The sequence below is a fragment of the Salvelinus alpinus genome, chromosome 22, assembly GCF_045679555.1.
Source record: "Salvelinus alpinus chromosome 22, SLU_Salpinus.1, whole genome shotgun sequence".
Taxonomy (NCBI): Eukaryota; Metazoa; Chordata; class Actinopteri; order Salmoniformes; family Salmonidae; genus Salvelinus; species Salvelinus alpinus.
In genome coordinates this window covers 46,996,164-47,013,663 of record NC_092107.1, presented here as the reverse complement: position 1 = coordinate 47,013,663, position 17,500 = coordinate 46,996,164, and the positions used below count along the sequence as shown (strand labels likewise).

The window sequence follows — 17,500 nt, the reverse complement described above, 5'->3', positions numbered from 1 at the left end:
TGCCTACTGTCCGCCAGACCTCGGTGAGCATGGTCTCAGAAACCCTCCTTTCACCCAGAACAGAACATGTTTAACTCAGGGAGTGATGCTGTCTGTTCTGACTGGTCTCCCTCTTCAGGTGTTCAAAAGGCCCCTCCAGGAATCAGGAAGATGGTCATTGCCACCAATATTCCTCAGACCAGGTGTGTATGTACCAATATCCCTCAGACCAGGTGTGTATGTACCAATATCCCTCAGACCAGGTGTGTCTGTACCAATATCACTGATACCAGGTGTGTACATACCAATATCACTGAGACCAGGTGTGTCTGTACCAATATCACTGAGACCAGGTGTGTATGTACCAATATCACTGAGACCAGGTGTGTATGTACCAATATCACTGAGACCAGGTGTGTCTGTACCAATATCACTGATACCAGGTGTGTACATACCAATATCACTGAGACCAGGTGTGTCTGTATCAATATCACTGAGACCAGGTGTGTATGTACCAATATCACTGAGACCAGGTGTGTATGTACCAATATCACTGAGACCAGGTGTGTATGTACCAATATCACTGAGACCAGGTGTGTCTGTACCAATATCACTGAGACCAGGTGTGTCTGTACCAATATCACTGATACCAGGTGTGTACGTACCAATATCACTGAGACCAGGTGTGTACGTACCAATATCACTGAGACCAGGTGAGTACGTACCAATATCACTGACACCAGGTGTGTACGTACCAATATCACTGAGACCAGGTGTGTACGTACCAATATCACTGAGACCAGGTGTGTATGTGTCCTTTTGTTTGTGTATCAGCCTTGTGCCTCCCCCCTTCCACTCTATTAGGGCGTGTGTGTGTGTGTGTGTTTGTGTGTCTGTGTGTGTGTGTGTGTGTTATAGACTGGCTCCACACTGAACCTTTTAGTTTGATAGACTATACAGTATATGGGTCAATTTAGCAATTATGATTTGTTATCTGTAACGGTGATGATAAATTAAGCATTGTTGCGCGCTGTCGACAACTTGGCATATACTGTAGATAAATGCATATTCAAACATATTTATTTCCAGTGCAGGCCTTGTGTTCTAATAATATATATATATATATATATTGTTTAATTTGAATACTCCAAGAAAATAATGCGAGTGCTCAAACCGTCCAAACATTTTAAAATGCACATCCCTAACCACGGCGACAGCCTGCTAATCATAAAGACCCGTGAACACATCCCTAACCACGGCGACAGCCTGCTAATCATAAAGACCCGTGAACACATCCCTAACCACGGCGACAGCCTGCTAATCATAAAGACCCGTGAACACATCCCTAACCACGGCGACAGCCTGCTAATCATAAAGACCCGTGAACACATCCCTAACCACGGCGACAGCCTGCTAATCATAAAGACCCGTGAACAGAGGAGACAAACTTCTCTGACCTCACTACGGCTCTCTCTCTCTCCAACCAGCTGGATACGTTTAGACACCAAATGTTTCAAAGTGCCAGATTTATTTCTACGTTTGTTTTGACAGAGTTAGAGAAGGGCACAAAATGTGTGTGGAGTTTTTATTTATTTATTTATTTCCTTTCAAAGTGGTTGCGGTCACTATTCATCCTGGTGTTAGAGAACATAAAGACAGAGATGGTGTTAGAGAACATAAAGACAGAGATGGTGTTAGAGAACACAAAGACAGTGTTGTAATGGCTGGTCTCTCATTCCATCCTGGTGTTAGAGAACATAAAGACAGTGTTGTAATGGCTGGTCTCCCTTTCCATCCTGGTGTTAGAGAACATAAAGACAGAGATGGTGTTAGAGAACATAAAGACAGAGATGGTGTTAGAGAACATAAAGACAGTGTTGTAATGGCTGGTCTCTCATTCCATCCTGGTGTTAGAGAACATAAAGACAGTGTTGTAATGGCTGGTCTCCCTTTCCATCCTGGTGTTAGAGAACATAAAGACAGAGATGGTGTTAGAGAACATAAAGACAGAGATGGTGTTAGAGAACATAAAGACAGTGTTGTAATGGCTGGTCTCTCATTCCATCCTGGTGTTAGAGAACATAAAGACAGTGTTGTAATGGCTGGTCTCCCTTTCCATCCTGGTGTTAGAGAACATAAAGACAGAGATGGTGTTAGAGAACATAAAGACAGAGATGGTGTTAGAGAACATAAAGACAGTGTTGTAATGGCTGGTCTCTCATTCCCTCCTGGTGTTAGAGAACATAAAGACAGTGTTGTAATGGCTGGTCTCTCTTTCCATCCTGGTGTTAGAGAACATAAAGACAGTGTTGTAATGGCTGGTCTCTCATTCCATCCTGGTGTTAGAGAACATAAAGACAGTGTTGTAATGGCTGGTCTCTCATTCCATCCTGGTGTTAGAGAACATAAAGACAGTGTTGTAATGGCTGGTCTCTCATTCCATCCTGGTGTTAGAGAACATAAAGACAGTGTTGTAATGGCTGGTCTCTCTTTCCATCCTGGTGTTAGAGAACATAAAGACAGTGTTGTAATGGCTGGTCTCTCATTCCATCCTGGTGTTAGAGAACATAAAGACAGTGTTGTAATGGCTGGTCTCTCTTTCCCTCCTGGTGTTAGAGAACATAAAGACAGTGTTGTAATGGCTGGTCTCTCATTCCATCCTGGTGTTAGAGAACATAAAGACAGTGTTGTAATGGCTGGTCTCTCATTCCCTCCTGGTGTTAGAGAACATAAAGACAGTGTTGTAATGGCTGGTCTCTCATTCCCTCCTGGTGTTAGAGAACATAAAGACAGTGTTGTAATGGCTGGTCTCTCATTCCATCCTGGTGTTAGAGAACATAAAGACAGTGTTGTAATGGCTGGTCTCTCATTCCATCCTGGTGTTAGACAACATAAAGACAGTGTTGTAATGGCTGGTCTCTCATTCCCTCCTGGTGTTAGAGAACATAAAGACAGTGTTGTAATGGCTGGTCTCTCTTTCCATCCTGGTGTTAGAGAACATAAAGACAGTGTTGTAATGGCTGGTCTCTCATTCCATCCTGGTGTTAGAGAACATGCAGACAGTGTTGTAATGGCTGGTCTCTCTTTCCCTCCTGGTGTTAGAGAACATAAAGACAGTGTTGTAATGGCTGGTCTCCCTTTCCATCCTGGTGTTAGAGAACATAAAGACAGTGTTGTAATGGCTGGTCTCCCTTTCCATCCTGGTGTTAGAGAACATAAAGACAGAGATGGTGTTAGAGAACATAAAGACAGTGTTGTAATGGCTGGTCTCTCTTTCCATCCTGGTGTTAGAGAACATAAAGACAGTGTTGTAATGGCTGGTGTCTCATTCCATCCTGGTGTTAGAGAACATAAAGACAGTGTTGTAATGGCTGGTCTCTCATTCCATCCTGGTGTTAGAGAACATAAAGACAGTGTTGTAATGGCTGGTCTCTCTTTCCATCCTGGTGTTAGAGAACATCAAGACAGTGTTGTAATGGCTGGTCTCTCATTCCCTCCTGGTGTTAGAGAACATAAAGACAGTGTTGTAATGGCTGGTCTCTCATTCCCTCCTGGTGTTAGAGAACATAAAGACAGTGTTGTAATGGCTGGTCTCTCATTCCATCCTGGTGTTAGAGAACATAAAGACAGTGTTGTAATGGCTGGTCTCTCATTCCATCCTGGTGTTAGAGAACATAAAGACAGAGATGTAATGGCTGGTCTCTCATTCCATCCTGGTGTTAGAGAACATAAAGACAGTGTTGTAATGGCTGGTCTCTCATTCCCTCCTGGTGTTAGAGAACATAAAGACAGTGTTGTAATGGCTGGTCTCTCATTCCCTCCTGGTGTTAGAGAACATAAAGACAGTGTTGTAATGGCTGGTCTCTCATTCCATCCTGGTGTTAGAGAACATAAAGACAGTGTTGTAATGGCTGGTCTCTCATTCCATCCTGGTGTTAGAGAACATAAAGACAGTGTTGTAATGGCTGGTCTCTCATTCCATCCTGGTGTTAGAGAACATAAAGACAGTGTTGTAATGGCTGGTCTCTCATTCCCTCCTGGTGTTAGAGAACATAAAGACAGTGTTGTAATGGCTGGTCTCTCATTCCATCCTGGTGTTAGACAACATAAAGACAGTGTTGTAATGGCTGGTCTCTCATTCCATCCTGGTGTTAGACAACATAAAGACAGTGTTGTAATGGCTGGTCTCTCATTCCATCCTGGTGTTAGAGAACATTAAGACAGAGATGGTGTTAGAGAACATAAAGACAGTGTTGTAATGGCTGGTCTCTCATTCCCTCCTGGTGTTAGAGAACATAAAGACAGTGTTGTAATGGCTGGTCTCCCATTCCATCCTGGTGTTAGACAACATAAAGACAGTGTTGTAATGGCTGGTCTCTCATTCCCTCCTGGTGTTAGAGAACATAAAGACAGTGTTGTAATGGCTGGTCTCTCTTTCCCTCCTGGTGTTAGAGAACATAAAGACAGTGTTGTAATGGCTGGTCTCCCATTCCCTCCTGGTGTTAGAGAACATAAAGACAGTGTTGTAATGGCTGGTCTCCCATTCCATCCTGGTGTTAGAGAACATAAAGACAGTGTTGTAATGGCTGGTCTCTCTTTCCATCCTGGTGTTAGAGAACATAAAGACAGTGTTGTAATGGCTGGTCTCTCTTTCCATCCTGGTGTTAGAGAACATAAAGACAGTGTTGTAATGGCTGGTCTCTCTTTCCATCCTGGTGTTAGAGAACATAAAGACAGTGTTGTAATGGCTGGTCTCTCATTCCATCCTGGTGTTAGAGAACATAAAGACAGTGTTGTAATGGCTGGTCTCTCATTCCCTCCTGGTGTTAGAGAACATAAAGACAGTGTTGTAATGGCTGGTCTCTCATTCCATCCTGGTGTTAGACAACATAAAGACAGTGTTGTAATGGCTGGTCTCTCTTTCCATCCTGGTGTTAGAGAACATAAAGACAGTGTTGTAATGGCTGGTGTCTCATTCCATCCTGGTGTTAGAGAACATAAAGACAGTGTTGTAATGGCTGGTCTCTCATTCCATCCTGGTGTTAGAGAACATAAAGACAGTGTTGTAATGGCTGGTCTCTCTTTCCCTCCTGGTGTTAGAGAACATAAAGACAGTGTTGTAATGGCTGGTCTCTCTTTCCATCCTGGTGTTAGAGAACATAAAGACAGTGTTGTAATGGCTGGTGTCTCATTCCATCCTGGTGTTAGAGAACATAAAGACAGTGTTGTAATGGCTGGTCTCTCTTTCCCTCCTGGTGTTAGAGAACATAAAGACAGTGTTGTAATGGCTGGTCTCCCATTCCATCCTGGTGTTAGAGAACATAAAGACAGTGTTGTAATGGCTGGTCTCCCATTCCCTCCTGGTGTTAGAGAACATAAAGACAGTGTTGTAATGGCTGGTCTCTCTTTCCATCCTGGTGTTAGAGAACATAAAGACAGTGTTGTAATGGCTGGTCTCTCATTCCATCCTGGTGTTAGAGAACATGCAGACAGTGTTGTAATGGCTGGTCTCTCTTTCCCTCCTGGTGTTAGAGAACATAAAGACAGTGTTGTAATGGCTGGTCTCCCTTTCCATCCTGGTGTTAGAGAACATAAAGACAGTGTTGTAATGGCTGGTCTCCCTTTCCATCCTGGTGTTAGAGAACATAAAGACAGTGTTGTAATGGCTGGTCTCTCATTCCCTCCTGGTGTTAGAGAACATAAAGACAGTGTTGTAATGGCTGGTCTCTCATTCCATCCTGGTGTTAGAGAACATAAAGACAGTGTTGTAATGGCTGGTCTCTCTTTCCCTCCTGGTGTTAGAGAACATAAAGACAGTGTTGTAATGGCTGGTCTCCCTTTCCATCCTGGTGTTAGAGAACATAAAGACAGTGTTGTAATGGCTGGTCTCTCATTCCATCCTGGTGTTAGAGAACATAAAGACAGTGTTGTAATGGCTGGTCTCTCATTCCATCCTGGTGTTAGAGAACATAAAGACAGTGTTGTAATGGCTGGTCTCTCTTTCCATCCTGGTGTTAGAGAACATAAAGACAGTGTTGTAATGGCTGGTGTCTCATTCCATCCTGGTGTTAGAGAACATAAAGACAGTGTTGTAATGGCTGGTCTCTCTTTCCATCCTGGTGTTAGAGAACATAAAGACAGTGTTGTAATGGCTGGTCTCTCTTTCCATCCTGGTGTTAGAGAACATAAAGACAGTGTTGTAATGGCTGGTCTCTCATTCCCTCCTGGTGTTAGAGAACATAAAGACAGTGTTGTAATGGCTGGTCTCTCTTTCCATCCTGGTGTTAGAGAACATAAAGACAGTGTTGTAATGGCTGGTCTCTCATTCCATCCTGGTGTTAGAGAACATAAAGACAGTGTTGTAATGGCTGGTCTCCCTTTCCATCCTGGTGTTAGAGAACATAAAGACAGTGTTGTAATGGCTGGTCTCTCTTTCCATCCTGGTGTTAGAGAACATAAAGACAGTGTTGTAATGGCTGGTCTCTCATTCCATCCTGGTGTTAGAGAACATAAAGACAGTGTTGTAATGGCTGGTCTCTCTTTCCATCCTGGTGTTAGACAACATAAAGACAGTGTTGTAATGGCTGGTCTCTCATTCCATCCTGGTGTTAGAGAACATAAAGACAGTGTTGTAATGGCTGGTCTCTCTTTCCATCCTGGTGTTAGACAACATAAAGACAGTGTTGTAATGGCTGGTCTCTCATTCCATCCTGGTGTTAGAGAACATAAAGACAGTGTTGTAATGGCTGGTCTCTCTTTCCATCCTGGTGTTAGACAACATAAAGACAGTGTTGTAATGGCTGGTCTCCCTTTCCATCCTGGTGTTAGAGAACATAAAGACAGTGTTGTAATGGCTGGTCTCCCTTTCCATCCTGGTGTTAGAGAACATAAAGACAGTGTTGTAATGGCTGGTCTCTCATTCCCTCCTGGTGTTAGAGAACATAAAGACAGTGTTGTAATGGCTGGTGTCTCTTTCCATCCTGGTGTTAGAGAACATAAAGACAGTGTTGTAATGGCTGGTCTCTCTTTCCATCCTGGTGTTAGAGAACATAAAGACAGTGTTGTAATGGCTGGTCTCCCTTTCCATCCTGGTGTTAGAGAACATAAAGACAGTGTTGTAATGGCTGGTCTCTCATTCCCTCCTGGTGTTAGAGAACATAAAGACAGTGTTGTAATGGCTGGTCTCTCATTCCCTCCTGGTGTTAGAGAACATAAAGACAGTGTTGTAATGGCTGGTCTCTCATTCCCTCCTGGTGTTAGAGAACATAAAGACAGTGTTGTAATGGCTGGTCTCTCATTCCCTCCTGGTGTTAGAGAACATAAAGACAGAGATGGTGTTAGAGAACATAAAGACAGAGATGGTGTTAGAGAACATAAAGACAGAGATGGTGTTAGAGAACATAAAGACAGTGTTGTAATGGCTGGTCTCTCATTCCATCCTGGTGTTAGAGAACATAAAGACAGTGTTGTAATGGCTGGTGTCTCATTCCATCCTGGTGTTAGAGAACATAAAGACAGTGTTGTAATGGCTGGTCTCCCATTCCATCCTGGTGTTAGAGAACATAAAGACAGTGTTGTAATGGCTGGTCTCTCTTTCCATCCTGGTGTTAGAGAACATAAAGACAGTGTTGTAATGGCTGGTCTCTCTTTCCATCCTGGTGTTAGAGAACATAAAGACAGTGTTGTAATGGCTGGTCTCCCATTCCATCCTGGTGTTAGAGAACATAAAGACAGTGTTGTAATGGCTGGTGTCTCATTCCATCCTGGTGTTAGAGAACATAAAGACAGTGTTGTAATGGCTGGTCTCCCATTCCATCCTGGTGTTAGAGAACATAAAGACAGTGTTGTAATGGCTGGTCTCTCTTTCCATCCTGGTGTTAGAGAACATAAAGACAGTGTTGTAATGGCTGGTCTCTCTTTCCCTCCTGGTGTTAGAGAACATAAAGACAGTGTTGTAATGGCTGGTCTCTCTTTCCCTCCTGGTGTTAGAGAACATAAAGACAGTGTTGTAATGGCTGGTCTCTCATTCCATCCTGGTGTTAGAGAACATAAAGACAGTGTTGTAATGGCTGGTCTCTCTTTCCATCCTGGTGTTAGAGAACATAAAGACAGTGTTGTAATGGCTGGTCTCTCATTCCCTCCTGGTGTTAGAGAACATAAAGACAGTGTTGTAATGGCTGGTCTCCCATTCCATCCTGGTGTTAGAGAACATGAAGACAGTGTTGTAATGGCTGGTCTCTCATTCCATCCTGGTGTTAGAGAACATAAAGACAGTGTTGTAATGGCTGGTCTCTCTTTCCATCCTGGTGTTAGAGAACATAAAGACAGTGTTGTAATGGCTGGTCTCTCATTCCATCCTGGTGTTAGAGAACATAAAGACAGTGTTGTAATGGCTGGTCTCTCATTCCATCCTGGTGTTAGAGAACATAAAGACAGTGTTGTAATGGCTGGTCTCTCATTCCATCCTGGTGTTAGAGAACATAAAGACAGTGTTGTAATGGCTGGTCTCTCATTCCATCCTGGTGTTAGAGAACATAAAGACAGTGTTGTAATGGCTGGTCTCTCATTCCCTCCTGGTGTTAGAGAACATAAAGACAGTGTTGTAATGGCTGGTCTCTCTTTCCATCCTGGTGTTAGAGAACATAAAGACAGTGTTGTAATGGCTGGTCTCTCTTTCCATCCTGGTGTTAGAGAACATAAAGACAGTGTTGTAATGGCTGGTCTCTCATTCCATCCTGGTGTTAGAGAACATGCAGACAGTGTTGTAATGGCTGGTCTCCCATTCCCTCCTGGTGTTAGAGAACACAAAGACAGTGTTGTAATGGCTGGTCTCTCATTCCATCCTGGTGTTAGAGAACATAAAGACAGTGTTGTAATGGCTGGTCTCTCATTCCATCCTGGTGTTAGAGAACATAAAGACAGTGTTGTAATGGCTGGTCTCTCATTCCATCCTGGTGTTAGAGAACATAAAGACAGTGTTGTAATGGCTGGTCTCTCTTTCCATCCTGGTGTTAGAGAACATAAAGACAGTGTTGTAATGGCTGGTCTCTCATTCCCTCCTGGTGTTAGAGAACATAAAGACAGTGTTGTAATGGCTGGTCTCCCATTCCATCCTGGTGTTAGAGAACATGAAGACAGTGTTGTAATGGCTGGTCTCTCATTCCATCCTGGTGTTAGAGAACATAAAGACAGTGTTGTAATGGCTGGTCTCTCTTTCCATCCTGGTGTTAGAGAACATAAAGACAGTGTTGTAATGGCTGGTCTCTCATTCCATCCTGGTGTTAGAGAACATAAAGACAGTGTTGTAATGGCTGGTCTCTCATTCCATCCTGGTGTTAGAGAACATAAAGACAGTGTTGTAATGGCTGGTCTCTCATTCCATCCTGGTGTTAGAGAACATAAAGACAGTGTTGTAATGGCTGGTCTCTCATTCCATCCTGGTGTTAGAGAACATAAAGACAGTGTTGTAATGGCTGGTCTCTCATTCCCTCCTGGTGTTAGAGAACATAAAGACAGTGTTGTAATGGCTGGTCTCTCTTTCCATCCTGGTGTTAGAGAACATAAAGACAGTGTTGTAATGGCTGGTCTCTCTTTCCATCCTGGTGTTAGAGAACATAAAGACAGTGTTGTAATGGCTGGTCTCTCATTCCATCCTGGTGTTAGAGAACATGCAGACAGTGTTGTAATGGCTGGTCTCCCATTCCCTCCTGGTGTTAGAGAACACAAAGACAGTGTTGTAATGGCTGGTCTCTCATTCCATCCTGGTGTTAGAGAACATAAAGACAGTGTTGTAATGGCTGGTCTCTCATTCCATCCTGGTGTTAGAGAACATAAAGACAGTGTTGTAATGGCTGGTCTCTCATTCCATCCTGGTGTTAGAGAACATAAAGACAGTGTTGTAATGGCTGGTCTCTCTTTCCATCCTGGTGTTAGACAACATAAAGACAGTGTTGTAATGGCTGGTCTCTCATTCCATCCTGGTGTTAGACAACATAAAGACAGTGTTGTAATGGCTGGTCTCTCATTCCATCCTGGTGTTAGAGAACATAAAGACAGTGTTGTAATGGCTGGTCTCCCTTTCCCTCCTGGTGTTAGAGAACATAAAGACAGAGATGGTGTTAGAGAACATAAAGACAGTGTTGTAATGGCTGGTCTCCCATTCTCCTAATGGGATAATGTGTGTTAATCAGTGTGTTGGCAGCTGAGAGGTGTCTCATACAACAATCACACCTATTAGAGGGAGAATGGCTGTCAAGAAGCTGACCTCAGCAGACACACACTAGAGCTGGGATGATAAACTTACATTATCGACAGCGACCACACCGATCCATTATCTTATCATTTTTCTGATATCGTTCATTAGGATAAGTAGCCTATACAAGAGAAATTAGTTTGCTAATCTGGGTGATTCCTAATGGGACAACCATCAAACTGGTCGTAGTAGTTTAAAGGATCATACAAACTGGTGCACATCAATGATATAAACTTACCGCTATCGCGTCAAGTCATGCAATTCATCACAATATGGATGTTAATATCGTCCAGCTCTCACACACACACACACACACACACACACACACACACACAGACACACACACACACACACACACACACACACACAAACAAACACACAAACACACACACACACAGACACACAAACATACACACAAACACAAACACAAACACACATAAACAAACACAAACACACAAACACACACAAACGCACACAAATTACTGTACTGGATCAACTGGACACGGTGACACGGTGACATAGTACAGCAGTACATCCTTGCTGATCAAGCCAGGCAGACTGTAGTATCTCTTGTAGTGAAGAGTTGACTCACTGCTCTCTGTGTAAAGCTGGATTCCCTGTAGGGTCTAACGTTTACACAGGTCTCTTTCCCATTTGTTTCTGATCAAGTCAAGCTGTTGACTTTTCCCTAAGTTGTTTTAATGTTGTTTTTATGTATAATTCTCTCTCTCCCCACTCCTTCTTGATCCTCAAGCTGGCTCCAAAAGCAGAGTTCCTGAGGAAAGCTCTGGACCCCTCCCACAGAGGAGGCTGTCACTCTGACCATCATACACCTGATGGTCCTCAACGCCCTGGACCGCTCAGAGGCTCTGACCCCGTTAGGGTTGCACCTGGCCAGGCTGCCTGTAGAGCCTCACACCAGGAAGCTGTCTGGAGCTCTCCTGGGCTGTCTGGACCCTGTCCTCACTATCGCTGCCTCTCTCAGCTTCAAGGATCTCTTCTTCATACCAATGGTAAGGCGTTAACGTCTGTCTGTGTGAGTGAGTGAGTAGAATATAGCAGACTTGAGGAGGAGAAATCTGTCCAGAGGCTCAAAGAGTGACCACCTCACCATCATCTAGCCTTCACAGTAAGATCTTATTTTCCCTTATTTTCTATATCATTAGAGGTCTCTCTCATCTCTCCCCAATGGAATATCAATGGTTCATTCTTTTTAAAGGGTTGCTAACTTGACTGTGTGTTAATTCATCAAGGCTGGGAGGAAGCTAAGCGACATAGCTACAAGTTTGAACGAGAGTTTTGCTGGGACGATCAAATCAAATGTATTTATATAGCCCTTCTTACATCAGCTGATATCTCAAAGTGCTGTACAGAAACCCAGCCTAAAACCCCAAACAGCAAGCAATGCAGGTGTAGAAGCACAGTGGCTAGGAAAAACGACACATAAACTACTGCAGCATAAATACTGGAGGCTGAGACAGGAGGGGTCAGGAGACACTGTGGCCCCATCTGATGATACCCCTGGACAGGGCCAAACATGCAGGATATAACCCCACCCACTTTGCCAAAGCACAGCCCCCACAGCACTAGAGGGATATCTTCAACCACCAACTTACAATCCTGAGATAAGGCCGAGTATAGCCCACAAAGATCTCCGCCACGTCACAATCCAAGGGGGGGGGGGGGGGGGGCGCCAACCCAGACAGGAAGACCACGTCAGTGACTCAACCCACTCAAGTGAAGCACCCCTCCTAGGGACGGCATGGGAGAGCACCAGTAAGCCAGTGACTCAGCCCCTGTAATAGGGTTAGAGGCAGAGAATCCCAGTGGAGAGAGGGGATCCGGCCAGGCAGAGACAGCAAGGGCGGTTCATTGCTCCAGTATCTTTCCGTTCACCTTCACACTCCTGGGCCAGACTACACTCAATCATAGGACCTACTGAAGAGATGAGTCTTCAATAAAGACTTAAAGGTTGAGACCGAGTCTGCGTTTCTCACATGGGTAGGCAGACCATTCCATAAAAATGGAGGCCTATAGGAGAAAGCCCTGCCTCCAGCTGTTTGCTTAGACATTCTAGGGACAATTAGGAGGCCTGCGTCTTGTGACCGTAGCGTACGTGTAGGTATGTACGGCAGGACCAAATCAGAAAGATAGGTAGGAGCAAGCCCATGTAATGCTTTGTAGGTTAGCAGTACAACCTTGAAATCAGCCCTTGCCTTAACAGGATACATTTTTGGGGTTCTAGTCAGGATTCTAGCAGCCGTATTTAGCACTAACTGAAGTTTATTTAGTGCTTTATCCGGGTAGATGGAAAGTAGAGCATTGCAGTAGTCTAACCTAGAAGTAACAAAAGCATGGATACATTTTTCTGCATCATTTTTGGACAGAACATTTCAGATTTTTGCAATGTTACGTAGATGGAATAAAGCTGTCCTTGAAACAGTCTTGATATGTTCGTCAAAAGAGAGATCAGGGTCCAGAGTAACGCCGAGGTCCTTCACAGTTTTATTTGAGACGACTTTACAACCATCAAGATTAATTGTCAGATTCAATAGAAGATCTCTTTGTTTCTTGGGACCTAGAACAAGCATCTCTGTTTTGTCCAAGTTTAAAAGTAGAACGTTTGCAGCCATCCACTTCCTTATGTCTGAAACACAGGCTTCCAGCGAGGGCAATTTTGGGGCTTCACCATGTTTCATCAAAATGTACAGCTGTGTGTCATCCGCATAGCAGTGAAAGTTAACATTATGTTTTCGAATAACATCCCCAAGAGGTAAAATATATAGTGAAAACAATAGTGGTCCCAAACGGAACCTTGAGGAACACCGAAATGTACAGTTGATTTGTCAGAGGACAAACCATCCACAGGGACAAACTGATATCTTTCAGACAGATAACCTGTGACCTGTCAGTCTTTCTTTGCATCTGTCTGTAGATGCTGCACAACATGAAGGGTCAGTTTGCTGAGCACCTGCTGGGGGTTGGCTTCCTCAGCACCAAGAACCACAAAGACCCTGAGCACCTGCTGGGGGTTGGCTTCCTCAGCACCAAGAACCACAAAGACCCTGAGCAGCTGCTGGGGGCTGGCTTCCTCAGCACCAAGAACCACAAAGACCCTGAGCAGCTGCTGGGGGCTGGCTTCCTCAGCACCAAGAACCACAAAGACCCTTGAGCAGCTGCTGGGGGCTGGCTTCCTCAGCACCAAGAACCACAAAGACCCTGAGCAGCTGCTGGGGGCTGGCTTCCTCAGCACCAAGAACCACAAAGACCCTGAGCAGCTGCTGGGGGCTGGCTTCCTCAGCACCAAGAACCACAAAGACCCTGAGCACCTGCTGGGGGTTGGCTTCCTCAGCACCAAGAACCACAAAGACCCTGAGCACCTGCTGGGGGTTGGCTTCCTCAGCACCAAGAACCACAAAGACCCTGAGCACCTGCTGGGGGTTGGCTTCCTCAGCACCAAGAACCACAAAGACCCTGAGCACCTGCTGGGGGTTGGCTTCCTCAGCACCAAGAACCACAAAGACCCTGTCTAACTTCAACTCAGGTGAACTGATTTATGTCTTTTTCTACAATTTGCTAGTCTCTCTCTCGCTCCTCTCTCTTCCTGTGTCTGTCTCTCTCTCTCTTTTCCTGTGTCTGTCTCTCTGTATCCATGTGTCTGTCTCTCTCTGTCTGTCTCTCTTCCTGTGTTTTACACACTCTTTCTCTCTCTTTGCATTTACATTACATTTACATTTAAGTCATTTAGCAGACGCTCTTATCCAGAGCGACTTACAAATTGGTGCATTCACCTTATGACATCCAGTGGAACAGCCACTTTACAATAGTGCATCTAAATCTTTTAAGGGGGGGGGGGGGGGGGGTCAGAAGGATTACTTTATCCTATCCTAGGTATTCCTTAAAGAGGTGGGGTTTCAGGTGTCTCCGGAAGGTGGTGATTGACTCCGCTGTCCTGGCGTCGTGAGGGAGTTTGTTCCACCATTGGGGGGCCAGAGCAGCGAACAGTAGAGAGAATGAGAAGCTGATCAAGGCAGTGATAGTGGCAGATCTCTACCCCAAAGTGGCCATGATGAAACCCAGCGACAGCAAGAAGAGACCTTGAGACAACACGAACCCACAGTAGCACTCCTTATATAGCACTCACAGGGACAGTACAGACACTGGCAGTGACAAAAAGAATACCACAGATTCTGCAGAGGAAGTGAAATTCATTCAGACCTGAAAATGTACTCTTTGTTAACTTCCTATTGATTTTGTACCTGAGAAGCTCCCCTAGCCCACGATAGATGACAGACCATAAGTCCTAAACTCAGCCAGCCAGACAGATGCATCAATAACTCATCATAACACTTAGCAGACGGCAGCAAAATAGACCTACGATCTTTGATGCCCTGAGCACAGTGCACTGATAATACAACTCTGTTATTCAAACATTAACACTAAAACTTCACACACACTGAGTGGACAAAACATTAGGAAAACCTTTATTTTGCCCTTGAGAACAGGCTCAATTCATCGGGACATGGAGTCTACAAGGTGTCAAAAGGGGTCAATGCTGGCCCCATGTTGACTCCGCTGCTTCCAACAGTTTGTGTCAAGTTGGCTGGATGTCCTTTGGGTGGTGGACCATTCTTGATACACACAGGAAACCGTTGAGTGTGATAAACCCAGCAGCGTTGCAGTTCTTTACAGACTCAAACCGGTGTGCCTGGCACCTACTACCATACACTGTTCTTTTGTCTTGCCTATTCACCCTCTGAATGGCACACAACCCATGTTTCAAGGCTTTCAAAAATCCTTCTTTAACGTGTCTCCTCCCCTTCATCTACACTGATTGAAGTGGATTTAACAAGTGACATCAATAAGGGATCATAGACTGACCAGGTGAAAGCTATGTCATGGAAAGAACTTGTCCCTAATGTTTTGTACACTGTGTACACACCCCTGTCTCCAATACAAACCCCTTTCGTATCATCCTGTACAGAACACACACACACACTAAAACACACCCCTGTCTCCAATACAAACCCCTTTCATATCATCCTGTACAGAACACACACACTAATACACACCCCTCTCCCACCTTTCCAGGGTGATGGTTTTTACTAACAATGATGGGAATATCCACTTCAAGACAGTGAACGATGAGGAGAACCAGTTTAACCCACAGGGCGGCGCACAATTGGCCCAACGTCGGCCGGGGTTTGTAGGCCGTCATTGTAAATAAGAATTTGTTCTTAACGGACTTGTTAAATAAAGGTTCAATTAATTTTTTGTATTTTTAAAACAAACAAGTTGTCTCATCTATGACCTCAGAGAAGACATTACAGCACTGCTGCATCAAATCCATCAACCAATAAGAAGACGGGGTTAAAGGTTAACTCTGGTGCCATTTTACGACATGATGAATATTTGATTAAACCCAGTGGCTTTCAACTCCCTCTCAAAGCCCCTGGCAGATCAAAGCTCCCAGACACAGTTACCAGGGAAGAGGATTCGTCAATACCAACCTTTCTGTTTCTCTCTCTCTGTCCTCTTCTACCCTGCTGCCCTGACTGTTATCAGCTAGAGCAGAGATGGGCAACTGGCAGCTGATCCCTCCTTTCTACCTCTCTCGCGCGCCCTCTGTCTCTCGCGCGCCCTCTGTCTCTCGCGCGCCCTCTGTCTCTCTCGCGCGCCCTCTGTCTCTCTCGCGCGCCCTCTGTCTCTCGTGCTCTGTTAGCATAGAAGTGTTGCTCTGAATCCCAACTTTAATCAAGACATTTTATGTAGTGTTGGCCCCAGCGGGACTCGAACCCACAACCACTTGGCATTGCCATCGCCATGATCTACCGACTGAGCCACATCGGACCACCTTCTGTTCACAGGCCCCAGTCTACTCAAGCCCTTTTGACCTGAGCCTCTAGCTGTGTGTTCAACGTTTGCAAGGAGAAAAGAGGATAGAATGGACTCATTCACAACGCTAAGGGAGTGTGTGTGGGAGGACATGGAGAGACGGGGAGCTTGGAGGAAGAGAGGGAGTGTGTGTGTGTTAATGATGTGTTCCTGTCCGTCTCCACATCTTCCTGTGTGTGAATTTCAACAATGGCTCAGCCGAGAAGTGCTGGGTCACATAGAACAGGATCACAGAGTGCTGAAGCACGTAGAGCGTATAATGACGGGAGAACCTTCCAGAAGGACAACCATCTCTGCAGCACTCCCCCAATCAGGCCTTTATAGTAGAGTGGCCAGACGGAATCCACTCCTCAGTAAAAAGGCACATGAGAGCCCGCTTGGACTTTGCCAAAAGACACCTAAAGGACTCTCAAACCATGAAAAACAAGATTCTCTGGTCTGATGAAGCCAAGATTGAACTCTTTGGCCTGAATGCCAAGCGTAACGTCTGGAGGAAACCTGGCACCACCCCTACGGTGAAGCATGGTGGTGACAGCATCATGCTGTGGGGATGTTTTTCAGCAGCAGGGACTGGGAGACTAGCCAGGATCGAGGGAAAGATGAGCGGAGCAAAGTACACAGAGATCCTTGATGAAAACCTACTCCTGAGCTCTCAGGACCTCAGACTGGGGCGAAGGTTCACTTTCCAACAGGACAATGACTCTAAGCACACAGCCAAGACAGCGTAGGAGTGGCTTCGGGACGAAGCCAGAACCCGGACTTGAACCCGATCAAACATTTCTGGAAAGACCTGAAAATAGCTGTGCAGCGACGCTCCCCATCCAACCTGACAGAGCTTGAGAGGATATGCAGAGAAGAATGGGAGATACTCCCCAAATACAGGTGTGCCAAGCTTGTAGCATCATATCCAAGAAGGCTCAAGGCTGTAATCGCTGCCAAAGGTGCTTCAACAATGTACTGAGTAAAGGGTCTGAATACTGAATATGAATATGTCTCCAGCCATAACAGATGTCTGTTCCCTGGTCTCCAGCCATAACAGATGTCTGTTCCCTGGTCTCCAGCCATAACAGATGTCTGTTCCCTGGTCTCCAGCCATAACAGATGTCTGTTCCCTGGTCTCCAGCCATAACAGATGTCTGTTCCCTGGTCTCCAGCCATAACAGATGTCTGTTCCCTGGTCTCCAGCCATAACAGATGTCTGTTCCCTGGTCTCCAGCCATAACAGATGTCTGTTCCCTGGTCTCCAGCCATAACAGATGTCTGTTCCCTGGTCTCCAGCCATAACAGATGTCTGTTCCCTGGTCTCCAGCCATAACAGATGTCTGTTCCCTGGTCTCCAGCCATAACAGATGTCTGTTCCCTGGTCTCCAGCCA

General features: G+C 45.2%; 1 protein-coding gene across 1 annotated transcript in view; it reads left to right on the top strand.

The window, feature by feature from the left end:
• LOC139549557 (ATP-dependent DNA/RNA helicase DHX36-like) overlaps positions 1–14,477 on the top strand; it is a 14,705-nt gene extending 228 nt beyond the window's left edge. The window contains exons 1-4 of the mRNA XM_071360182.1: positions 1–23; positions 119–182; positions 10,986–11,244; positions 13,167–14,477. The exon at positions 1–23 is cut by the window's left edge and continues 228 nt beyond it. Of these exons, the coding sequence (XP_071216283.1) occupies positions 11,068–11,244; positions 13,167–13,403 (414 nt within the window). The 5' untranslated portion in view covers positions 1–23; positions 119–182; positions 10,986–11,067 and the 3' untranslated portion in view covers positions 13,404–14,477. The remainder of the gene's footprint in view (positions 24–118; positions 183–10,985; positions 11,245–13,166) is intronic.
• The last annotated feature ends 3,023 nt before the right edge of the window (positions 14,478–17,500 follow it).